General features: G+C 33.9%; 2 protein-coding genes across 7 annotated transcripts in view; one reads left to right on the forward strand and one right to left on the reverse strand.

Annotated features, from left to right (window-relative positions):
- The window catches only part of FAM227B (family with sequence similarity 227 member B), a 349113-nt gene that overhangs the window by 100946 nt on the left and 220802 nt on the right, over positions 1–27365 (forward strand). The window lies entirely within an intron of this gene.
- The window catches only part of FGF7 (fibroblast growth factor 7), a 61617-nt gene continuing 37768 nt past the window's right edge, over positions 3517–27365 (reverse strand). The window contains exons 3-4 of the mRNA XM_003928875.2: positions 8491–8594; positions 3517–7409 (exon numbers count right to left, since the gene is read on the reverse strand). Coding sequence (XP_003928924.1) covers positions 7215–7409; positions 8491–8594 — 299 coding nt within the window. The 3' untranslated portion in view covers positions 3517–7214. The remainder of the gene's footprint in view (positions 7410–8490; positions 8595–27365) is intronic.

Raw genomic sequence — 27365 nt, forward strand, 5'->3', positions numbered from 1 at the left:
AGATGGGAAGGAACTTGAAACAAGAATGATTAAGGAGCTATTGCTAAATTCTAGGCACGAAGTAATAAAGCTGTAGAAGGATGAAGAAAGAGATGAATCTGAATGGATGTTGAGAAAGAAGTTATCTGAGTGTTGATGATTTACCGCATTTACAGTCAAAGGGAAGGAGACACGAGAATAAGAGCTGACTAAATTTTGAGCATAAAAATTAGAATATTTACTCCCTGCACTGCTGATTAGAATGTATTTTGAAAAAACTTTCTGAAAATCAGTTTTTCAATTATATTTCTTATAACCATCCAAAGAAAATCAGAAATATAAAGATGCATATGCAAAATATTCATATTTATCTTAGTAAAAAATTTTGAAATAACCAAAATAATCAACAATAGGAGATATACAATAAAGAAATAATAGTAAAGTAGAAGCTCTCTCGTCTAGCCTAGTTGTATCTATTAATTGGTTGATTAATAGAAAAATTTCAGCCAAGTGGAGAATCATTAAGGTGATATGTACATCCCCTAAATATTTTATATTTACTTCAAATATCAAAAGTTACATTCATTTATCATTTTTTAATGTAGAGCTATGGCCTTTCCTCCTTTCCTCGGTGTATCTGCCAAGCAACTTTAGTGCATAATTTATCTAGATTTTTATCACCTTTTCTTGTTGTTTTGCCCACACCTAATTCAGCAGCAGAGTTTTTAAGTATTCACCTTATTCCATTGACACTTCTTAGCCCCTATGAGGACAGGCTCCTATTCTGAAGAATATGGAAAACAATTGCAGTTTTAAACAGAGGATGCATGATCTGAAATGTGTTTTAATAGAATCACTCCCCGGCTGCTCTGTATGAGAATGGACTGTGCTGGGGGAGGGAGGACTTTAGTGTACTTTGTATTCCATAATCATTCTGATGCAAAAACAATTGTAGCTCTCTTTCTAGTGTTTACATTTCCTGTGATCCTCAATTGTGAATAGCAGAAAATATGGAGGCATCTAGGAAAACCTAGGGGCAGGAGTGGCTGAGAGGGAATAAGACTTTTCAAGGTGTTTAAAGGAGAGACAAAGATTGTAGGACATAAGGATAAATAAAAGTTCCTCTTCAAAGATTCTTCTTTGCTTGTTAAGAATAAATAATAATTTCTTCAAAGGTTAATTTACTCTAAAGCTTTTGCTAATAATCTTAAAGTAGCTATTAATCATAATAGAGAAATAAGTATATTCTTTGTTCTTAGCTTCTACACTTTAGCCCAGTTATTTGCCCTGACATGTCTGGACAGGCCCAGGCAAGCCTGAGCTCATAGCTTACTCCCCTTTCTTATTTGGAAGAGGGTTTACCTCTCTTAGCATTCCTCAAGTTACTTCCTCTTTTCCTCCTTTCCTCTGTTCTCTGTTGCCTTTACCTATTTAGGAAAGTTAAGTTGTTAGCCAACAGATGCAGACTAGACTGTGAGGTTCAGTTCCAGCCATTGGAATCAGGTCACAGCAGTAGGGTCTAGGTACCAAGATCTGTTAGATATAAATGGCCCTGCCACCTTTGTTCAGTGTCCTCTTGTAGCAAGATGGCTAATGGTAGCACCCTTTCTGCAGAAAGTAAAGTTGCCTTGCTGAGAAAATTAAATTTATATTCAAGTGCTACAGCCTTTGTAGCACTGAAAATTTACATGTAACAAAGATGAAGAAGCAGGCACAGTTCCTAAAGAGGTTTTTTTGTTTTTGTTGTTGTTTGCATTTACCTAATTAGTTCTTAACTTCAGAGGCACATTAGAATCTTCTGGAGAGTTTTAAAAATACCACTCCATGGGCTGCCTCTCATATCCATTGATGTAATTAGCCTGTGTTGGGGCCTTGGCACCTCTCACTCTCTCTCACTTTGTGAGTTTTACTGAATTTTACTCAGATAGCGAGAGCAAGAGACAGGGAGAGAGTTTTATATATATAAAGAGAAAGAGAGAGAGAGTGAGAGAGTGTGTGTGTGTGTGTGTGTGTGTGTGTGTGTGTGTGTGTGTTTTATATATAAAAAGAGAGTTTTATACGTAACAGGGGATACCAGTGTGTACCTACCATTGAAATCAATTGTTTTCAAGTCTTTTTAGGTCTTGTTCTCAGATGGTCTTGGGCAACTTGTAGCTGATTGCCTTCATCATTTAGAACAAAACACTCTATGGCCCAAAGGAATTCTAGCTGACATTTGTGATCTTATTCTCTTGAGGTACGGTAGTTAAGGGAAGGATTATCTTTATGTTGAGCCTGATGGCAGGGTAATTTGCTTCATGTAGAGGCAAAGGGATATTGTTAGTTTTCCAGCTGCATTGGGAATTCTAAGTAGGCACATCTCGGGCTAATAGGAAGCCCAGGCTGTGGTTCAAACATTTTCTTAATTATCCTGTGTAGCAATGGACCACACAGTATCCCTCAAGGAAGAATATTTCCACAGAGCATATACATATTTCATCTCTTTCTTCGCTGAATAGATCACCACTGAAAGCCATGAATTACTCATTAAACCCTGTAGAATCCCAGCTTATGGCAGTAACATTTAAAGCATCTAGTTTATGACTTGGATTAGGCAGCCTGTAAAATGGCTTCTAGTGACCCCTGCCTTCTGGTATGCATAATACTCTCCTCATGAGTGTAGGTAGAAGTAACTTCACTTTTAAAACTAGGTTTTATATATATATGTATTTTTTTATAAAAGCCTGTGGCTTCCATTTGTATTTTATCTCACACTCTCTGATTTCTTGCTTCATGGGAAGCAAACTGTAAAGTTGTAAGCAGTGCTTTGGAGAGGTCCATGTGACAAGGAAGTGATATGTCCTGACAACAGCCAGTGAGGATCTAAGGTGGATCCCTTTCTCAGTTGAATATTGAGAAAGATGACTACAGCCCTGGTCAACACCTTGATAGCAGCCTCATGAGGAATTCTGACAAAAGATACATCACTGAACCATGCCCGGGTTCCTGAGCCACATAAATTATGAGAAAACAAATATTTGTTTGAAGCCATTAAGTTTTAATTTGTTACACAGCAATAGATAACTAACACATGGAAGGATTCATTAAGAGAAGGGTTTTTCCTCTTTAAGTAAAATGTTATTTTCATCTCACATTTCAATTATTAGGATATAAATGAAAGAAAATACATTTGGATAGGCTCTCATAAATTCAGTGACAAGGATTTGGAATATGCAACCACATGATAATCAGGAAGTAAAAGGAAAACATAAGAGACATCTTCCCAGACGAGAGTAAATATCTGGTTCCCTGAGAGGTATAGTTTGAGAATGGAGAAATCAGATGTTACTGGAAAGAGGCTAGGGCTTTATTTCTTGCTTCCTGTCAAGTCTTTTCAACTCAAGAGAAAGTAGATTTTATTGACAAACCATTCAAAATTAAAGGATAGGTGGAAGCATATGTGGCCCTGAAGGAAAAAGTGACCTTCATTGACAGCAGCAGGTTGGTTGAATAAATACTGCATAGAAGTAGAATAGAGAGTAGCTGATAACAATACTAAAATAGTTAGACATAAAGTTTTAATGAGCTATTTCATATTAAGATGCACATTGAGAATCCAAGCCAGAGAGACTAGTTAATAGATATTTTCTCAACTCTGTTTTAGGGTGATCATAGAAATGATACCCACAAGTTAGTCATAGTGTCCTGCATCCATTTTGATTTATCAGTGATGTATTCTGATTGGCCAATAATCACCCATACTGGCTGTTAAGTATTTTTAATATTACTCCTATATATAGTGAATTTGAGTTCTGGTTTTTTTAGCTTTGTGTTTTTTATGTTTAAGGTTGGATTATGGGAGGCAGAGAATCTCTTGTGTCTTATTCATGCTCAAGTAAGTCTCAGTAGCATTGGGGTGTAAATAAAACTGCAAATCATTCTGAAGCATCAATTTTGCTTACTGGTGTTTAAGTGCAGACATTGTCATATTAATGCAACCACTGATATATTATGGAGTAAGATGCAAAAATCACATGAGTCTTAAAAGAAATGTTCTGTCTGTGCTGGGCCCCCTTTGTATTATACCCTAACCTCTTATTTTATACCTCTACTATTAGAGATATTTCAGTAGAAAATCGTGAGAAGTACTGTTTTTGAGTTTTTGTTGTTGTAGGATTGCTTTTACTACAGCTAAGTCCCCTAGTACATCTTTATGTTCTTTGGCAGTCTAGAGAACCAGAAGAGCAAACTCTATGAGATAGAAATCCTAAGAATTTACCTCCAACATCCCTTCGCTTCTGTCATTAAATTGAATTTTTAGCCAACACAAAGGCTGACAATTTATACTATAGCTTTTATATTTTTATATTATAATTTATATTATGGCTTATGTCAAAATGTTTTGTTCACTGCTTTGAGAGTACCTTTTTGTTTACTTTTATTATCATTTCATATTTTAATTTTTTCTAGTTGTTAGAAACTCATGTATTTTCTCTTTCAAAGAACATTATAGAAAGGCTTACTCTGCTTATATTTACACAGTACTTTCTGTTGATAAATAAAAGGTGAATAGGAATCAGAATTGAAAACTACATTATTTATTTTCTCCTTTTGAATCAAATCATCACAGTGTAGATTAGTCATTGTGTATGAAGTGCATTGCCAAAACATAGTCACATTTATGTGCAAATGTAAAGGCTATATCTCAATAGAAATAAAAAACAAAAAGCGCAGAAGACCACTAGTTAATAATGCTGATATTCTAAGAGGAGAAAGCATATGCTAACTGATATAGACTCTTGTGACAGTTGCATATTTATCCAACTGCATGACCTTAGGTGTATCAAAATATCAATTTTCTAGTCTACAATGAGTAAGAGAGATGGAGACCCCTTACAGTTTTAAGAGTCTAGAATTCTGTGTGTAACTAGAGCAAATTTTATTTTCTAAAACTTGCATAATAAATTTAAAAATAGGAGAAGAGTAATTAAAGTACGTTTCTAGAAGTCTTTTTTAGGTGACTTATACTACCAAGAATGGATTTACCACTAAATACTGCTTTTGCCTAGTTCAGCATTGCTATGTAATTTGATGGAAGTATAACTCCATAGACAAAGAGTATTTGGTCCTAATGTAGGCTGTATTTTATATGTATATACACTATTTTTATTTAAATTTCTGTAGAGTCATATTTACCCTTTTAAAAATGAAGATTAGTTTTATTTTATATTTTCTTTTGTATATAAACATTGAATGAATTCATATTGAAAACTGATTATGGACAGATAGTCTGCTAGGCACTGAGGAAAAAAATATGAAAAATTAAGTCCTCTTCTACCCTCAGTATGCTCACAAAACTCCAGTTACTGAAGCTTGATCTCAAAACCTAGGCTAGCAAGGTCCTTGAATCAGGTGATAGTTCAGAATCCTATTCATGCTCTCTCCCAGTGGTATATCTGAGGACGGGCAATTTTTTCTAGTTTCCTACAGCCTGGTCATGTAGATGAACCACAGGAAAATCAAATGAATCTATTGTTTCTGTTGACATAGTGTTTTCATATAACTCTCATTTATAAAGGTATTACCAAATACTATTTATGTAAAGGGACTTGAATGACAAATATTTTGAAATTAAAACCACAATGGTTAACATACCTTTTAATTTAGATAACTGTTGACCTCCCATTGGTGAACATATAAAATGCTAAGAAGATCTACCTATGAAAGAATTTTGAGGTGAAAATTCATCTTTGTAATAATCCTGTTACCTGTAGGCTGACCTCAAGCCTTCATGACATTCAGCTCCCCTTATTCCTAACTGTATCTTCTATTTTGGGCATTGTGCTCTTGCCATCTAACAGGAAAACAACTTTCAGTGCTGCCACCTTTTGAATAGCAGAGATTTCTAGACATTAGAAAATTACTGAATTTAAATATACATAGTTTTAAAATAAGATACTTTTCTATTCATGCATTCAAATATATTCTAACTTTAAAATCCTATAAATTCTTTTATTTGTAATGATTTTACTTATATGATCCAATTAATTGTTAAGAATATGTGGCAAAAGATTTTTTACATATTTGTATTGTTCCGTGTCAGACATTTATTGTAAGCATTGCTTCAGGCCCTCATTTTTGTCTGCCTTCCAGAATTTGCTGGCCCAAGTGCTATGTGTTAGACTTGGTGTCAGTCACAAAGCGGGAGGGAAACTTGCAGTTGAGCCAGACAATTTTGTTACTCCTTTAAAATTGAAAGCATATGAAACAGATACAGCTTATTAAGGTTTTGTTTTTTTATAAATAACATAAACTTAAATAACAAAACAGTAAAGTTCAAATACAACTTAAAATAGAGTTTAATGCTGTAACCATAGGAAAAAAGCATGATTATTTGTGGGAAGAACATTATTAAAAGCCATATTCCCAAATATGAATTATACAAAGATAGATTATGTTACTTGAAAAAAACTTAAGGATTTCTCAGTTTTACTTGGAGGAATTATAAAATGTTAATTTTGTGGCAAGTGGCATGAAGTATAGTATTAACCTCAATCACTGTTGCTATTTTATATACAAGATTTTTGGAAACATCCTTTTAGCAATACCTTTTCCACTTGAGAAGCATTAGGAATTTTGTTCTTATTAATAGGTATAAGCATGTTCTAATCCTATACTTTTGTTAAATTATCTATTTTATTGACTTTAATAATAGATTTTTTTGAGAATTTTTTTTCTGATTAGAGTTTAAGTGGATTATAATTTTTCATTAGAAAGCATTTAAAATACTGCTCATCTTCCATAGTTAGTGTGGCTTGATTATCTGACAAATCCTGCCAACAGCCTTTAGGTCTGACATCTTATATAACATAATCTGCATTATTATTATTATAGCAGCCATTTTTTAAGCAGATAGGAATATTTAAATAATTATCAGATCAAATCTAACATACTCTTAAGGGTAAATTAATTTAAGAAAAAATTACTATTACTAACACCATGATTGTACAACCAGTTTTACAATTTTTTACAACCTTTAGTTACTAAATCTGATTTTTGTGTATACTTTTCAAATCTTTCTTTAATGCAGTGTCTTAAACATAAACGCGCAAGTCCAGCTTGATCAGTTTTTCAGTAGTTTTCCAGCCTTTCTTGGTTACTAAAAAATAAAAGGAAAGAAAAATTTGAAAAGAAAGACAACAGTCCACTTAAAGAAATCTCCCTGCTGGAATTGTTTCTTTATATACCACATACAATTAAGTTATTGCCATAGGAAGAAAGTGGGCTGTTTTTTGTTCTTTCTTCGTTTTTTTTCCTCTTACGGGAATCCCCTTTTGATTTAAGGCAACAAACATTTCCCCTCCATTGTGTGTCCATTTAGCTGATGCATATGTGTTGTAATGGTTTTCTAAAATTAGTTCTTTGAAGTTACAATCTTCATTGCAGTCTTTCTGTTAAAACAAACAAACAAACATTATCCAGATGATTTTTAGAGGGGCTCAATTAAACAGAGAGTAAGCAGGTAATATTTGGTAGAATTGAAACATACATGAGTTTTTTTAACCCTCAGGCAGAGCAGGCCTAATGTGGTTTATTAGCAATACCTATGTAGTATATTTGCATAGAAAGATATCTTAAATATAAAACAAAAAAACAACATAATACACAGTTGGTTATGAAATATGTGTAGCTTTTTGGTAGTTCATGTCAACTGTTCTTTAAAATTAGAACCTATTTTCCTAAGTAGCAGGCCTCATATTACTATTCCCATATCACTCATTGTTTAACCAGTGGAAATTTGGTATAGTTAGCAGAACCTCTGCCTCCCTCAGGTGAGGGACTTGTTTCACAACTTTTCTTTATTTACTTCTATATCATCTCCAATGGTAATGGAAGATAAAAGGTTAATTTGTATGTTCATCCATGCAACCATTTGTTCATTCAATTAAACCTATATTATTATATAATTAGTCTGCGCCAGGCATTATGCTGAGCTGTGGGAATACAAAGGAAAGCCAATTATATTTTATTATAGTGGGATGAACTGTTACATATTTTGCATTGTAGTGAAGTGGGAACAATGTGAATAATTACAGTTCAAAGCCCATGATTGTGAGATTGATGTTGATAAATGAACTAAACACTTCAGGATATTTTTTCCCAAGAATTTTCATGTCAGCAATGTGTAAATTGGGTGAACTTTAACAAAAAGAGCTTTAATACTGGCAAATGGAAATTTTGGATTTTAAATATCTAAAATGCACATGGAATTTTAGAGCTGGAAGAATCCTTAGAGGTCAGTTAATACAACTCATTTTATAGATGAAGAAACCAAAGTCTAAAGAACAAGTTGTTTCTCCAAAGTCACACCGAAAATATTTTTTCTTAATGTTTGAGTAAAAAGTGTTTTAATGAAACCATTAACTTATACAGTTTGAGATAAATTAATTTAATTTTTACTTTTCAGAAAGGTGAGATACTTTGACAAAAATGAATTTGAAAAATTAAATCTAAGCTATCACTTATCAATACCTTCGCATAGAGTTTTCCTTCCTTGTTCATTGCAAGATAGAATTCACTTTCCACCCCTTTGATTGCCACAATTCCGACTGCCACTGTTCTGATTTCCATGATATCTGCAAGGAATCACAGAAATACATGTCAGGTATTTGTTCAGCTTTGCAGATGATCCAAGAATGGCCATTTGTTCTTATTTCTGTTTTAAGTTTTTAAAACTTTTAATGTGATTATCTATTCAGCCAAGACCCCTGACCCACAACAGATACACACAAACACCAGAATATTCATTATATAAGGGAAGTGCAAACTGACGGTTGTTTATTTTTTAGAAAACATGTCTTTATCAAAGAAATAGTTAGATATTTGAATTTAGTTTTTTATTCTCTAGAATTAAATTTCTAATTTACTATAATAGCTAATGTTTATTGAACTCAGACCACATGCTAAGGATTTTTAGTTTGCTCTTACGTATTAACTCATTTACTCATCACCACAGACTGAGGCAGGTACTCCTGTTATCCCAGTTTTGCAGATCAAGAAACTGAAGCACAGAGAACATACATGTGCATGTGTCTTTATAAAAGAATTAATTATAATCTTTTGGGTATATACCCAGTAATGGGATTGCTGCATCAAATGGTATTTCTAGTTCTAGATCCTTGAGGAATTGCTGCATTGTCTTCCACAAAATGGTTGAACTAATTTACACTCCCACCAGCAGTGTATTTTCAAGCTAGAAAAAAAAAAGTGGAGGCAGCAGTGTGATGATTAGCCAATCAGAACGTTTAATTTTATCCTTGATCAAGTGTACCTTTTTGGGCATGTTAAAACTAAGAGCTAGTATCAACAAAGAAAAAGAACGTTTGAATTTAAACAAATTTTATGATTTTCTGTCAAGCCTGGATTGTTCAGTGGGAAATGTTAAACATTATATATTTATATTATGTTGAAGGCTATAGATTCCATTCATTTTACATCATTAAAACACACCCACATATACATATATGCAAAAAATACATCAGTATATCCAACATATACAAAAACACTGAAAACCCCTCAATAAGAAAAAAAAACCTAGTTAAAAAGTGGGCAAAATCTGACACCTCACTAAAGATACACAAATGGCAAATAAGCATATGAACAGTTGCTCAAAATCATAGGTCATTAAGGAATTGCAACATGGATGCTGCTGGAGGCCATTATCCTAAGCAGATTAACACAGGAACAGAAAACCAAATAATGCATGTTTTCATTTACAAGTGGGAGCTAAATATTGCGTACTTAAGAACATAAAGAATGCAACTACTGACACTAGGGACTACTGACAAGAAGTAAGTGAGGGAAGAGTTGAAAAACTATTAGGTACTATGCTCAGTACCTGGGTGACAGAGCAATCATACCTAAAACCTCAGTATCACACAATATACCCAGGTAACAGACCTACACATGTACCCCATGAATCTAAAATAAAAGTTGAAATTATTTTAAAAGGAATTGCAAATTAAAACAACAAGAAGATACCGCTGTACAACTATTAGCATGACTAAACTCCAAAAAACTGACAGTGCAATATGCTGGCAAGGATGCAAAGCAACCAAAACTCTTTCGTTACTAGTGGGAATGCAAAATGGTATGGTCACATGGGAAGACAGTTTGGCAGTTTCTTAAAAACTAAACATACCCTTACAATATAATCCAGCAGTCATGCCCCCAGGTATGTACCCAATTGAATTGAAAACTTATGCCCATACAAAAACCTGAACATGAATATTTATAGCAGCTGTATTCATATCACCAAAAACCAGAGGCAACCAACATATACAATAGGTAAATGGATAAACAAACCATGGTACATGTATACCTTGGAATATTATTTAGCAATAAAAATATATTGAGCTGTGAAGCCACAAAAAGACAAGGGGAATATTAAGTGCATATTGCTAAGTGAAAGAAACCTGAAAAAGCCAGTCTGAAAAAGCCACATACTATATGATTCCAGCCATGTAACATTCTGGCAAAGGCAAAACTTTAGAGACAGTTAGATCAATGGTTGCCAGGGCCTTGAGGAGAGCAGAAAACGGATGAAAAACTGAATCACAGGGGATTTTTTAAATTAGTGAGGCTATTCTGCATAATACTGTAATAGTGGATACATGATACACATTTTTCAGAACTCACAGAACTGTCTAAAGCAAAGCGTGGACCTTAGTATAAACTATAGACTTTAGTTAACATTATATATAAATATTGGCTTATTTGTTGTAACAAATGTGCCACATTAATGCAAGATTTTTATAATGGAGGAACTGTGGGGGGAAATGGGAATTGTATATGGGAACTCTATTATCTGCTCAATTTTTTATAAATCTAAAAGTGTTCTAAAACACAAAGGCTACTGATTTTTACATGCAGCCGACTTAATATAATATGATTGATTGTAGAGAAACTACTTCTACTGGCATTTTACATTATTTATTCATGACCCAAATATATGGAACATATGGGATTTACTATTAATTAATATTAAAATTGTCTTTGGTAATGGATGAAGATCTGCTTACCCAATGGATAACTTCTTTTTGTTAAATATGGACAGTAAGGAGGAGTAAGGTCATAATAAAAACACACTCTGGAAATTGTAGGATACAAATACTCGCTATACAGACCACTGTTTCACTTTTAAGTCAACAGTATCTCTTAGGTGTTTGGGAATGGAAAATAACAGCCAGTAGTATTTTAGAAACGTGAACTGATTACTTTAATTATGATGTCATCAATATATCTGGATATTAATAAATATATACAGAAAATCAGTTAGTATTTTCTCTTTCCACAGAAAACGAAAATGAGTGATACCCAGCAGTATATGCCAATTGCAAACCAAACAAACAAACAAACAAACAAACAAAAACAGGAAAATAGGAATTCAGAAAAAGAAGTGTTATGCTAGGTAGTCAAGGGAGGATTTGAGGAATAGATAGAGCTTGAATTAGATCTTCATGTATGAATAGAGTTGATGTAGGTAGAAAGTATGGAAACATGCTAATTGAGAAATTAAAGTACTGTGTGCAAGGCCATAGAAGCAAAGATTCAAAAGTCATGTTCAGAAGATTGAAACTAGAGCTATATGTCTGGAACAGAAAGTGTAACAAAATAGTGAAAGGGTGGAAAAAGAGTTAGGGCCAAATTGTGGATGGTCTTGAATGCCAATTTAAGGAACTTGAACTTTTATTTGTAGACAACGGAGAATCATTAAAGTTTTGAAGTATGAAAAATGTCAGTATAAAAATCGTGTTTTAGGGAAATGAACTGAATGAGAAGAGTAAGAGGAGGAAATCCCTGGAACTGTGTAAGCCCAGCTTTCTTTCTGTGCAAATGTTACCAGTTGGTTTTCCTGTTGACCTGTAAAGGGTTATTAATGTTATTTTTTAATGTTAAAAAATACATGTTTTCAAAGTGCCTCAGTTCAGATTTCTAATGCAGGAAATTTCAGTAGTTATAACCCACATAAACAAAAGCTCTTTGTTGCCTTCAATTTTTAAGAAAGTGAAGTAGTCCCAAGACTAAAAAGTTTGAAAACAAGTTTCCTAAATTAGTTCCATTTCTCTTAGTCTGTTTTTTCTCAGTTTGACTGTCTGTTGTAAATTGTACCCGTGTATTTGTGTGATGAATATCTTTGACTATTTTATGACTCTCTTTAGACATAGGTTTATAAATAGAAACTCCATGGCATATGCATATAGAAATAGTGAATGTACTCCAAAATGTCGAGAATTTCTTAATGATATTTTAAACTATCAAGTTGCAAACTGTAATTAAATTATGTAACTAGTAAATCCTGTAAAACATTTGTGTTTGATCAAGCTGGTTATTCATTTATTGTTAGCATGGCTTTAACATCCTAATACTATTAACATAATAAGGCTAAGATACGTATTTATATTGTTAAGATTTTTGTACACTGACACAATTACAAGGATAGTAAAAAATTTTTCTGATCAAGCGCCGTATTTTTGACATATTAAAACCCTGTATCTCAGTGTTATATTTTTTACATATCCCGCATGTAATTGCGTCAATTATAATATATTTGTGTGCGTTTGCTATTGTAAATTTAAAGAATTGTCGTTAAAAAGTGGTTAACTCTTGATGCTATCTCCTTTTCCTCTCTGGAACATCTTCAGTCCCTCTCTTCCTTGTCTTTTGATTACAGGAATCTCTTTTCCAAATTTTTTTCCCAATCAGGGTTGTTTTAAGATTGGTAGATTCTAGGTACTTTTATTTCGTGATACCACCCTAAACAGATTAAACATTAAAATACATCTATATTGCTCAATAGATAAAATATTTAATAATTTTTTTAAACTTTTGTATAATTTTTTTGAAATTGTTTGTCCTAAATTAACTCACTGAGTTTAGCTGTACATTGCTTTTCTTTTCTTTTCTTTTCTTTTTTTCCTGGAGGCAGACTCTTGGTCTGTCACCTAGGCTGGAGTGTAGTGGTACGCTCGGCCTACAGAAACCTCTGGCTCTCAGGTTCAAGAAATTCTCGTTCCTCAGCCTCCTGAGTAGCTGTAATTACAGGTGTGTGCCACCATGCCTGCCAAATTTTTGTATTTTTAGTAGAGATGGTGTCTCATCATGTTGTCCAGGCTGGTCTCAAACTCCTGACCTCGAAGTGATCCATCTGCCTCGGCCTCCCAAATTGTTGGGATTGCAAGCATGAGCCATCACACCCACCCCTAGGTGTAAATTTTCTGCAAATTGTGTACATTCTTGGGAATTCTTACAAAGTGAAAAAAGTATCAAATTGTTTTCAGATGTTATTAAAAAATTAATAAATTGAATAAAGTTAGTGTAATATTTTATTTGTTAAATATCTGCTAATCTGTATATTTTATTTTCAAATTTTACTGTCACTATCTTAATATTAAAGTTTAAATACATTTGCAAGCCTTTGAAATTTTCACAGGCTCCCAGCTCTGTGCCTATGAGCCAAATGAATAAAATATCCCTGCTCTTAACTCTAAAATATTTTCAAAGGACTATGCTGGTTCCTTTTCTCTAACACCAACTTTCCTGAACATATAGCCAGAATCTGCTCATTTTCTTCAATTTAACTTTTGCATCCTACCTTTAATCTCTTTATTGACGTTCTCTCTTTAAGCTCATGAATAAACTCCTAATTGCCAAATCCAAGAGTTTTTTCAATAATAAATCTTTCTTTTGTGCATTCTTTGGTTCGCTTGAGATTTCTTATTCTATTCCTAATTCTCATGTTTCACTAATTGTGTGCTACCAGAGTGCAGTGTGAAAAAATTAATCAAACGGATCAATTTTTGTGTGGCCAATTCTATAGATCTTTTGTGATCATTTATTATATTGTATCTGTGCTTAAAAGTATGTTTTCCTTATCATTGTCTGAAATATGGTTTATTCTAAATTTTATAGTTTGATTTTTAAATATAAATTCAAATTATCTTAAATTTACCTGGAATTAATTCTGAGATATAGTATGAGATGATATTCTAAACCAGCAGTCAGGGGACGGGAGTAGAAGGGGAGGTTCAAGAAGAAACTCTTCCACTTCAGACTGACAGGCATTTGTGAGATTTTCATAAGGAGCACACAACCTAGATCCCTTACATACACGGTTCGCAATAGGGTTCGTGCTCCTGTGAGATTCCAGTGCCACAGCTGATCTGATAGGAGGTGGTAATGCTTGCTCACCCACCACTCACCTCCTGCTTTGCAGCCTACTTCCTAACAGGCCACAGACCAGTACCGGTCCACAACCCAGGAGTTGGGGGCTCCTGCCCTAAGCTGGTATTTACTTTCTTCAAATAACTATCTGGGTTTTTCAATATTATTTATTAAACACTCTAGTCCTTTTTTTACTGATGCCTCGATTTCACGTTTTATTGGCTGTTTTGTCCCATTGATTTACCTGTCAACTATATACCCTTATTAATTTATTGTAGGTTACCATTTTCCAAGTGGTTCATTAAATTTACAGGTAGCTCTGATTGTGTTATTAATTATATGTGAATATATCCTCTGTAGCTATGCAGAATAAATCAGTACCATTTCCACATAACAGCCATTGAAAGAGGTGAAGACATTGATCATGCTTCCCATCATCCATAGTTTCTTTGGCCGTTTCTCATACGGTATGAATTCCAGACTCTTCACTAGCTACACTATTTACTTAAAATAAGTATCTCAGCAAGAACTGGACTGATATAGTTAGTCTAATGCAGAATATTATTCATTATTTTCCTTAATGTAGACCATAAACGTATTTTACAGTTATACAATCTCATCATCTCCTTAAAAATATTTTTAAGCCTGACATTATTTTGGAGTTTGAATATTAAAAAAAGGTATGCATATCAAAAATAATTTTGAGATTAGTATATTTTTCAAGGTTAAATTATGAAGTTTAAGTATATTATATATACAAACGCAGATGTCAACTATTCCCTTTCAACAAATGATTAATGTTTTTCATTTTCCTTAAATTAATTATGTTTTTAAAAAACCTCATGATTTTTGAACAAATAAATTTCAGATTGACCTCATATGGCATGTGTAGAATTAAAAGTAAGTTAAATAAATAAATAAATGTTATAACATCAAAGATGACGAAATCTAGTTTTTGGATCTAATTATTAAAATTCTGTGCTTTTAAAAAAACTCACTTTAAAATTTCTTTCGTTTCTGAGTGTTGAAATAAGAGAAATTATTTTATTCTTCTATTTGCAAATAGTGCTCCATAAATAAAATATCACAGGTGTAGGGAGTCATTATACTCCCCCAAAACGTGAGACCAACTTCAATATGATTGTCACAATACTTTCTGTAACATACAAAGTTATTTAACAGGTACTTATTGAGTGTTATTGCCAGACCCATTTTTGGCACTAGGACTGTACTGATCTGAAGAAAATTATTTAAAAGTTAACTGTAAATTGTCAAATATAAATCAATTTAAAAAATAAAAGTGAATTTTGAAGTAATTTTAGGCTTCTAATAACTTATATTTAACTCAATTATTCTTTATACTTTCTGTTGTTAACCAATGGTTTATTAAGATTATAAATTTAGCAGCATGACAATGAATGAATCTATTTATTTAATAGTGAACGTCATCCTGACTTCATTAGATGAGGAAGGAGTGAGTTAACTAAATTGTGAGTAAATCTGTCTCATCTCTCTAAATTCCAGGCATTCATATTTGATATGTTTGTGGAGGCACTCAAACCATTCTTTTCTAAGTTGAAAAAATATAAAATTGATTTTTAAAAATATATAAGTTAAAAAAAGATAATAGTATGCCTTTAGTTAGATTAATCCCCCAAGTACCTTTGGAAACATTTGGGTGGTCTACATACAATTGCTTAAGAAATGGTGAGTTTTAATTCAGCCACCTCAATTCTGTTTATAATTTGGCATGGAATAAATCATAAATAACTGATACATGATCATATTAAAATTTATGATACCTCCCAAATTAGCCATTCCTTTCTATTATTGGTCATTGGTAAATTTGGGAAATGTCTTCATCTATAATGTCATGTAACTTTTCCGTCTACTATTTGTCATTGCATCTGTGCTTTTTTCTACCCATTTGAAGTTGTAAGTTTTGATCCTGGCCCTTTTCTTATGAGGCATAATGAGCTTTTATTCTCTTTTTGTTGTATCTTTGCCCCCTAAGTCTTCAAGCTTATGACAGTACAATGTCATTCATTATGATGCTCATTCCTTCAATCGTATGTAGGCATTTTTCTCCCCAGCTTTCTGAGAAAAGATTCTTAATTATTCCCCAACTTTCATTCTCTCCTTCTTCCATGGCAGTAGAATTTATAGCTGAGTACACAAAATAAACTTTACCTTTCCCAGTCTTCTTCACAGCTTAGTGCGACCATGTGACTGCGTTTTAGCTGATGTGATTTAACTAAAGTGTCCTATGGCAACTTCCAGAAATCTTCCATTAAAGATAGCCAGCAGAAGCCCTTTGTACCCACTTTTAATCCCTTTATTCCATCTTCCTGCTGGAATTTGAATTCTACCACGGGTTATGAGGACAAAGAGATTGTGGAACACTGAGCTAAATGGACCTGGAAACTCCCAGATGTTTTTGTGGTGCAGAGTTCTCACTCCTCCAGACATTATTGCATGGAGAAATAAACAATTTTCTGAGCCAAACTGAATCTTAACTAAAGTACCCCAATTTCATTTTACTTCAAATGCATTCTTCATAAAATGTACATAAAACTCCAGGAGCCAGTTTTTTCAGTTATTCTAAGTCAGGCGTCCCCAAACTTTTTACACAGGGGACCAGTTCACTGTCCCTCAGACCATTGGAGGGCTGCCACATACTGTGCTCTTCTCACTGACCACCAATGAAAGAGGTGCCTGTTCCTGAAGTGCGGCAGGGAGCCGGATAAATGGCCTCGGGGGTCGGCCGCATGCGGCCTGCGGCCCGTAGTTTGCCAACAGCCAGAAAGACAAGTCTTGTTTTCAACACTGTTGTTAATGGCCCAGTGTTTACTTTCACAGCTTTTTTTTTTCCACTTCTAAAGTCATGTGATAAACCTAGAAGAAAAAAATGAAAATAACACCTGTGCTGTCATGTCTTTCATTTTCATATCCAGAACTTCACTGTCATGAGGGATTCCAAGTTTCTTCTGGTGCTGTCTTTTATTCCTACATGTATCAGCATTTATTTAGCTCAATAATCTTTTCTGGCTACCCTTTACATCTTTATACCTGTGTCAGGAAGACCACAGCTCCCCTGTCAGTAAACTGTGTCAAACCTGTGTCCAGTTGCTTACTAGCCAAGAAATTACCTAATGTCAGCTAGCTTTTCTGAGTACTCATTGTTGTTATATAAAGCATGAGATGCTGTTACCACTCTCAAAAAGACCAGATTCACCATTCTTGGTTAGAAAATCAACTTTTCATTTTTGAATAAAACAAGTTACTGAGCACTTAACTATGTTCAGTACTCTACATATCTGTTATCTTTCTTCTATATATGAATTCATTACATTTGCCATATTCTCTTTTTTTTTCTTTTTTTTCTTTTTCTTTTCTTTTCTTTCTTTTTTTGAGATAGAGTCTCACTCTCTTGCCCAGGCTGCAGTACAGTGGCACCATCTAGGCACAGTACAACCTCCACCTCCCAGGGTCAAGCAGTTCTTCTCCCTCAGTCTCCCAAGTAGCTGGGAGATACAGGGATACGCCACCACACTGAGCTAATTTTTGTATTTTTAGTAGAGAAGGGGTTTCACCTAAGCCAGGATGGTCTCGAACTCCTGATCTCAGGTGATCCACCCACCTTGGCCTCCCAAAGTGCTATGTGATCACAGGCACAAGCCACCGCAGTCAGCCTTACATTTGCCATATTCTTAATGATGGTTTCTGTTCCCTAGCCTCTTTAGATTTTTTTCTTCTTAATTTCCTTTCTGAATTAGTTTTTCTACTCCCTCTAAAAATACTTTTCTAATAAGCTGTAGCATAGAAAAGAGTATCAACAAGCCGTTTCACTTTCACATCTAGTCAAGAAAAACGGTTTATATTACACATGATTGGTGACTATCTGAGACACAACATGTGGATCAAACACAAAACACATGTTCTAAGTGGGCTGCAGCAGTTCCCTTGGTGTCCTTACATCTTGGAATTTCTCCCAGCAGGCTATTGAGTTCTTGGAAGTATTTCTTTTCATTCTTTCTAGATGACACCCTTGTCACTGCATTTCTACTTTGTTGATCTTCTAGGAAGTGGCACATAATACTGGAATGTACCACCTTAATGTCAAACTTCAGCAAATATGATAGATCACAAATACTCATTATATACTCAACAGCAATGATCCAAATTATTTCTGTCACATTTACCCATTCCTCTTGCTGTGTCCATTTTTTCAACTTCCAGGCCCAATGGATGTTGAGGCTAAAGCAAAAGAAGTTAGAGAAGTCAAGTATCATTTCAAACCCAGGTCCTTTTGAGAATGAGTGTATGAGAAAAGTTAAGGCAATGCTATTTTTATTGGGTAGAAGTAATAATAGGTTGGAATTTTTATGAAGATACTAAGTTTGAAGTGATAATGGGTTTGTATATGCTGGTCCTAAATTTGACATAAGAATATCGCTTTGTGATCTAGATCTACAGTGAAATTATAGCTGTACTAGATATGTAGGATCAACAGAATTATTTATTGATAGTAAAAAAGAAATTTGCTTAGCACCAAAAAATTTCAGAAGATATCTGACTTTTAAAAATATAGTGATAATGTTAGTGTTTTAATTTTAAAAATATTTAATATATACTCAGTATGCCCAGTGTTCCCAGTGTTAAAGAATTATCAGTAGGTGTCACTTAAAGTATCCTCACATGTGCATGTGATTTTTCTATCACTGCCTCTCTCTTTAATTTACAATCTATAGTAATAGTTTAGAATTCCATCATTTTCCATGCTTTGATCATAATACTGGAGTCTTCAAAAGATGGAGCAACATTCGAATGTCCCATTTTCATTACAGTTGTATACAGGGCTTAAATTGTACCAGAGAATTAAGAAATATATTAAAGCATAGCTACCATTTCTATTTAATGCCATCCTCAAATCATTGAACTCTTAATTGTACTGGAAAGGTGTGAATCCTTTGGTTTGAAGTGGATTTACAGTTTTTCATTCTCCTTATTACCACTGCTCATTTTGAGTTTGCTTATTATTATGACTTCTTAGAATCATAAAAAAATGAAAGATAATGACAGTATGTTTTAGCCAGTAGCTTCTCAATCACATTATTGTTATTAACAGTCACTTTTAAAGGCATAGCTTAGTTGTGACCAATACCTTGATAATGAAGATTATTTCATTCACTGCCACCTACTAATGTAGCTGTTACAGATGAAGTCCTTGGCTACTTTTTGTCTCCCTCATAGTAAAATCAGGGAATATAGGTAAATATGTTACTGAATTGTTTCAATTCAATACTTTATTGAAGTGACACCTAATAATTTAATCCATAAGCCACTGTTTTGGCCTTGACTACAGATACAAGTTTTTCTTGTTCTGACTCTAAGAAAAGGAGGAAAATTTGTGCTATGAAAAACCAAATGATTTGTTGGTCTGAGATTTTATAATGAAATAGAGATAGTGCTTATAAATCACATATAATTTATTAGAATTAAATATAAAATATTTTGATGATAAACTAATTTTAATGCTCCATACCCTTTAAATAGAAATAAAATTTAGTTTAATTTTAAGAGTATTCCTGGAATAAACAACAGTTTTCTGTATAGACAATATTTGGTGAAATAAGTGGTATAATTATCTCTAAGAAATGTTTCTCTAAAAGAAAATACATTTGAAAGCAGAATAATACAAGTTTTATATCAACTGTTATGGACAAATTGCTTACAAGGAAATAAATGACTGAAGTACCATTTTAAATTTATTTCAGTCTTACATATATTTTACAGATGTTTTATGAGTCACTTATTTTTTTGTAAACAACTTATATAAGTTACCTCCATCATGAACCAAGTCAAAAAATATATATGTATTTTGTGTGTGTGTGTGTGTGTGTGTGTGTGTATCATGTAGCTGTATTTTGTTTTAAGGTGTCGACCTGAAACATAAGCAAATGACCTTTAGTGATATATGCATGCTATTCAAAATTGACTTTTTCAATAGTGACAGTGAAATAGAAAAAGCCCAAATTAAGAGCACTTAGGTTGAAATAAACTTGTTTCATCAATTAAGCAGGGTGACTGTTTAACATGGAAGACAAACCTCTTTTGTCAGTGCTAGTGTTGGGGTAAGACCCTCACGTGAATATGCTGTGCGCATGTTGGCTTTCCTGCCTGGAGGGAGTGATTCAATGCTTGAGTTAGAAAAGAAGTGAGTTCAGTTTCTCCGTATTTCTTTATTGACTTTCACTTTGAGGGGACAACACAAAGGACTTTGTGGAGGTAGTGACCTCCAGCAGGTTTGATACAGAACCTGCTTCCAGGTTCTTCTCTTTTCCCATGAACCTTAGAATCCACTATTGTAAGAAAACGCAATGATACATATGGTTGATAATACTGATCTTGTTGTTGGATCACTTTACTCTAAGAAGGCATGCCCTGTAGCTGTTAAATAACAGATTTAAGACAGAACCTTGGAATACACTAAAAGAAATTAGAAAACTAATCGAAGCCCGCAAGAAGGAAACACAAGTAGATAAATTATTACTGAAACCCAGAAAGTTTAATTCCTATCACATCAGCATGAAATTCAAAACAGTTCCACGTGATTGCATAATTGCTGGCATCAAATATAACTGAAATGTCCTGCAACAAGAGAACTTATTCCACATCATCCTTATTATTAGGGAATAAATCAAATATACCTCTTTTTAATCCCTTATCTATTTTGTAATGATGTCAAAAACCGTTTAAATGACATGTGTGGTTAAGTAAAAACAATTATGTTATCCATTTAGGGATTTGTTAAAATAAAACATTAGAAAATCTTTAAAAAGTACATCAGCATATGGTACAATGATAGCAATATTTTCTTTTGAAAGAATTTAAGTTGCAGCAGCTTGTTTCAGCAGGGTTAGAACTATAGCAGAATTTGAAGCAAACTATTTGGTTGTACAATATAAGGGTAATATTTAGTAGTGTATTACTGAAGAATGCCATAGAAACGCCATTGAACTGTATTTCACAGATTATATTTCTATACAAATTTACTGATCATTTTCCTTATTATTTATGGCCTCTCAGGAATGCAAGGGGCCCACCTTTCTCCTTTGGGCCAGAAAAGATATATTCCTTGAATCAGAGAGGAGGAAATACTCTTTGTTTACTCTCTAATTGCTAGAGATTCTATATTTTTATCCAGAAAGAATTATTTGTCTGATAATGTAGACTATTTACATCTGCTAAATACAACACTTCACTATGTTTTTTTTTAATATGGTTCAAAAATTATCAGAATAGGTGTGGATATTATAGTTCCAGAATATGTGAGAAAATATCAGATTTTTATGTGAAATGGAAATAATTGAAGCAATCTCTTCCCATCATCTAGAAAATCTGTTACGTTTTCTGGCTTTTCCAAAAGTCTAAAATATCTTCAGCAGGAAACCAGATTTTCATTACATAGGATGGGAGATAAGTTTCAAAATACAAATGTGTCAGGGAGGAGTTAACATCTATGCATAAATTTATAATGTGTATAAGTTTCTGAGAGCAGAATTTGGGCTAGAAGGAAGTGATCACAAGGGCACTAAGAGTGAAATTGAGGGAGAAAATCATCATAAAAAGAAGTTACAGAAACTTTCATTAACGCTTTGGTCTTAGCTACCTCTAGGAGTCACAAAGCATGTTATGCTACACTTTAATTCAGAGACACCAGCTTAGATGATAAACTACACATCCACTTTCTCCCTTTATTTTAACTACTAATATGCTCTGTGAAATTTACTATCCAGTACATATATAATGTAATCTTTCTTCCCTCCCTCTTTAACTTGTATTTAAATGTTCTGCTACCCACGCATGAGATAATTCTAAACATTTTAATTTCAAATAATGCTGGTTATCAGCATTGAAAAATTAAAGCATGATTTAAAGTCATTTTGGTCATTGGCTTTCTTGGGGCTTTTAAAGCTGATGTTCTTTGCTAGCAGTCTAAACAAGGGATTCTTATGCAAAGTAGTTATATTTTTTCACAGAAATGAAAGTGAAAGGAAGAAGAGGCAGAAATGAAAACATCTGAGTTTACTGAGGAAGATATTTAAAAGATTTAAAAAGTGTTAAAGATCCCCAAGCTCTCACCAAAAACAATTCTGTTTCCTCTCTATTTTACCAGTGTGTATCCAGCAGTTCTCTTCTGTTTCCATTGCCACCACATTAGTCCAGGCCTTCATTTCCTTGTGCCTCAACTATTATTGTAGTTTCTTAACTAGACCTTTGTCTCTAGCCCTTCTGACTAACTTTTTATATATTCATAAAATATATGTTGTAAAGGTTACTCTTCTGCTCCAAAAGTTTCAGTGGTGCACTCTATTAAAAACAAAAGCAAACCCAAACCTCTTTTTTTTACTATCCAAAGCCCTCCGAAATCTGACTCCAGCCAACATAATTTTCTCCCATTTTTCTTCTACAACTTAGGTCCTTTGACTTCAAACAGATTTCCTCATTGTCTTCTTCTCCCATGCAAAATGTCAGTCTTTACCTGCTCTGCCTACCAGTTCCTGGAATTACATAGAATGCTTTACTCAAGAATTTCCCAAATATTGCCTTATGGACTGAGTGCACAAAATCACGTGACAAACTCTAATAAAAGATTTTCAGATTTCCAGTTCCCTCAGAAAATATCAGAGTCTGATCCAATAGGTCTGAGGTGAAGCTTGATAATTAGTATTGTAACAGCTTCCACCTACCTGAGTGACACGTTTCTTTCAAAACCAAATTAGAATTCCAGGTTCTCCATGATGATTAGTAGTTGTCTAATCTGTTGTCATATCTTTTACTGTAAGAACATACTGCTGTACTATTAATTAGCACCGACCTCTATTGTTCTCTTGTTATTTATAAATTTTGTCTATTTTTAAATCTAAGTTACTAACTATTTACAGAGACTATCTTATGTTTCTTCTAACTCCCAGTACTTGGTACAGGGATTTGGATTTGACATAGTCTTAATAAATGCTGAAATAGATAGAGAAATACATAAACACCATAGTATGTAGTGTGCAAATTATAAATTGGCATATGAACTTTATTATTCCAAGATTAAAGAATTAATTAGTTTTCTAATCATACTAAATGTCTGAAAAACTAAGGTTAGATTGAATAACAAAAGTATTTGCTAAATTTCCTTTTCTAATTTTTATTACATTTTGGAGTTAAATAAGCCCAAAATTCCATGGCTAAATTAAATAATACTTGATCTCAGATTGTATTTTATGATGCCAACTCAAAAGGCTGAGATAAAACAAATGTATTTAGTTTTCTGATCGATTATAGGGCTCTCATTTTTGGTTTTAGCTAAATCTCTTTTGAATCTATTTGTATTTTTAGCATGCAACACTCATGTTATGGGTAACAGCTTACATATATTTTCTATTTATTGTGTAAGATAGCTTATTTATTTATCTATCTTGTTCCTAACACATTAAGACTTTAGGAAGTAGGCTGGGGGTGATGGATGACCCCTGTAATCCCAGCAATTTGGGAGGCCAACGTGGGCAGATTACTTGAGTTCAGGAGTTTGAGCAGGCTGGCCAACATAGTGAAACCCATCTCTACTGAAAAAAAAAATGGGAAAGGGAAAAAGAAGAGCCAGGCATGGTGGCAGATGTCGGTAATCCCAGCTACTTGGGAGGCTGAGGCAGGAGAAACACTTGAACCTAGGAGGCAGAGGTTGCAGTGAACTGAGATTGTGCCAGTACACTCCAGCCTGGGCAAGTGTGAGGCTCCATCTCAAAAAATAAGAGTAAAATTAAGAAGTACATGCTAGTTCTAATATTTCATGAGTTAAGCCTCTGTTCTTATCCATATTGTTATGATTTTATGTACATTAAATACAGTCCATTTTAATGTTCACCTTAATAAACATTTATTATTCTAGATGAGAGCCAAAATGTTTTTTAGGTATATCATGTATGTCTACATCATTCATTCATTCATTCTAATTGCAGGATGCTTCCATTGTACTGTATAGTTCTTATTAATGCTAAGCAAGGAGAATAGCATCTGTCTTCCAGATGTAGATATACCATACTGTTTACACAGAGATATTATATGTTCTGTTTTGTATCTTACATTCTTCCTGATAATGCACATTACTTTATTGGACATTGGGGACCACTGCACATTAAGATAATATTTTTAAGGAAACATCTAAAATGATTTATTGGTGTCATTTTTGCAAGGAAATTACTATGCAGTGACGTTTATCTTGTAAATATAATTTAAATTGTATTATGAAATTTAATACATTAAAAGTCATCTGCCAGTTTTCTGCCTACCTACGTGTAAATGCTGTCTTCCAACATTTTATCTTCATTAGCTTAGTTCATGAATATAGAGATGTTAGCCTAATCTACAAACTTGGAATTTTCACTACACATACTTACTTTTAGATCATTTATAAAAATGTCAACTAAGTTGGATCATTTGACTGATCTCTGAGGAATCTCACTGTTAACACATCTTTATTTAAAATATTAATTCGAACTAATTCCTTTTTTGTTTCTCTTTGAAGAACCAGTGATTCTCAGTATGATAGACAAGGGGTAGGGAGCAGAAATTGTTGGGCAAAAAACATCCTTCTGGGGAAAAGTGTCAGAATCACTGCTTTCAAATCTACACATACACTGTGGAGATTCTGATTATCCACCCTCCTTACACCCTCATCTGGAAAATGCATCCCCTCCCTAACCCATCCCTCATGAGGCTTATCATAGTAGTTAACCAGTGAAACTAATAGAATTGTTATCCATACAACAGGTGTTTGGGGGTGGAAAAAAATCACAACTTATTCAAAGCCAGATTTTAAAAAGTGTCTCACCTCTGCCCATGAAAAAGATCAATTTTATTTTAGGATAGTAATAGTAATGCTAAAACAACAAACAAAAACCTTGTTTGTTGACCTACATCAAATCAGTTTGAAGTAATCTAAAAAATGATGTTTATGTGCTTATTTTCTCAAAGAGCATTAGCAAATACTACAATTTTCCCCCTACAGAAACTTCCTTGCCTTTTCTCAGAATCTATTCCATAAACATTATAACTAATTTGTAGCAGCATAGTAGTGAAATAGAAAAAAATCAGACAGAAGGAATTGTATGAGAAAGGCACAGAAGCATAAAACACTGTGGCATTTAGGGGTTAATTTGGTGTGCTTGCAACATTTACACAGTGAACTTCCAGAAAAAGAAATAATAAATATAGGCAGATCTAGACCATTAAGAACTTATGCAGCTAGTTGAGTTTTGATTTTGTTTTCTTTCTTTTTTTTTTTTTTTTTTTTTTTTTTTTTGAGTTGGAACCTCACTGTGTCACCCAGGCTGGAGTGCAGTGGCACAGTCTCGACTCACTGCAACCTCCACCTTCCGGGTTCCAGTGATTCTCCTGCCTCAGCCTTGCGAATAGCTAGGATTACAGGCACCTGCTACCATGACCAGCTAATTTTTATATTTTTAGTAGAGACAGGGTTTCACCATGTTGGCCAGACTGGTCTTGAACCCCTAACTTCAGGTAATCCACCCACCTCGGCCTCCCACAATGCTGGGATTACAGGTGTGAGCCACTGTACCTGGCCAAATTTGAATTTTCATTCTGTAGGAGATGGTAAGCCACTGAAAAGTTTAGAAAAATACTTTTCGCAGCAGTGTGGAAGATGAATTGGCAAGAAGCAAGGCCAATGAAGAGATTGTGGTACTGGTCTAAGCAGGAGCTGATGGAGGCTTATTCCAGGGTATTGGGAGGGAGTGAACTTGTTTCCTCAAACAAGTTATATTTGCATAAATTGTTCATATAGATCCTGTATCTATTTTGAGTGATTTAAGGCACAACCTCTCAAAAGACCTCAAAGTATTGTTGATATTTAGAGAATCCAACAATGCTATATTTATCATGGCACGGTTCCATTATGCCAAAATTGAATGTATAAAGTGCTAAGTTAGGACCTGGAGAATAAAATGTACTTATTATTTTGAATGTAATATCAAGTTTATAATCTATCAATAATCTTTCAGGATACAGTCATCCTTTTAATACATGCCAAGGTCTTCACTAGACTAAGCTGCTTTCATAATCTGATAAATCATTTCTTATCTTTCAAAGTTGTATTTTAACTTAATTGGAAGTAAAATCAATTTAATAGGAGAAAGAGGAAAAGCAGTCATAGAATCTGTGAGCAACAGTGAGTTAGCTTTCCTCTTCTTGGTAAGAGTCACTGTAGCCTACCCTTACCTCCCTACCTTATGCTTTCCAGTTCTGTGCCATGGAAAGTGGATCACGCACAATGAATCAAGAGACACAAAGTTAAAATAGAATCAGGACAAACTTTTTAACAAATTTTATCAGAAATTATATTTGCCCAGGCTGGAAAAGAGAATTATGAGACTGGACTAAAAATATTTCTGGACTAAGGCTGGCTCTCTAGTGAGCACAAGAGGGAAAAGGGCTGTGATTAAGAAATGTCATCTGAATTTAGTAAATATATGTTAGGAGCTTACTATTCACCTGGCAAAGTACATTTTTAGGAATTATTTTCTGCAAGATATTTTAAATGATGGATGATTTTCAGTGCATTCATATGTGATTAAAGTGTAAAAAGGAAATAAGCAATCTTTTTTTTTTAATCCCAGATCATCTGTAAGTCATCCCAGATCCTCACACATTTCTCCTTTCCCCATGCTTTCATACTACCTTTAAATACAATTTTTTGTTTGTTTGTTTTTTTGAGATGGAGTCTCACTCTGTCCCCAGGCTGGACCACAGTAGTGCTGTCTCAGCCGACTGCAACTGCCACCTCTCGGGTTCACGTGATTTCTGGCTAATTTTTGTATTTTTAGTAGAGATGGGATTTTGCCACTTTGGCCAGGCTGGTCTCGAACTCCTGACCTCAAGTGATCTGCCTGCCTCGGCCTCCCAAAGTGCTAGGATTATAGGTGTAGCCACCACACCTGGTGCAATAATCAGTCTTAAAGCTACGTTTATTAGATAAATCAGGATACCCTAGTTACCATATATAGATAGTGAGCTCCCAGTTGTTTTATTTGAAATTAAATCAATACAATAACTAGCGTTAAAAGAATTCAACTTGAATTTCACATGGGATCTCTTTAAGCTTTAATGGAGTA

Source organism: Saimiri boliviensis, chromosome 2 (assembly GCF_048565385.1).
Source record: "Saimiri boliviensis isolate mSaiBol1 chromosome 2, mSaiBol1.pri, whole genome shotgun sequence".
NCBI classification, from domain to species: Eukaryota; Metazoa; Chordata; class Mammalia; order Primates; family Cebidae; genus Saimiri; species Saimiri boliviensis.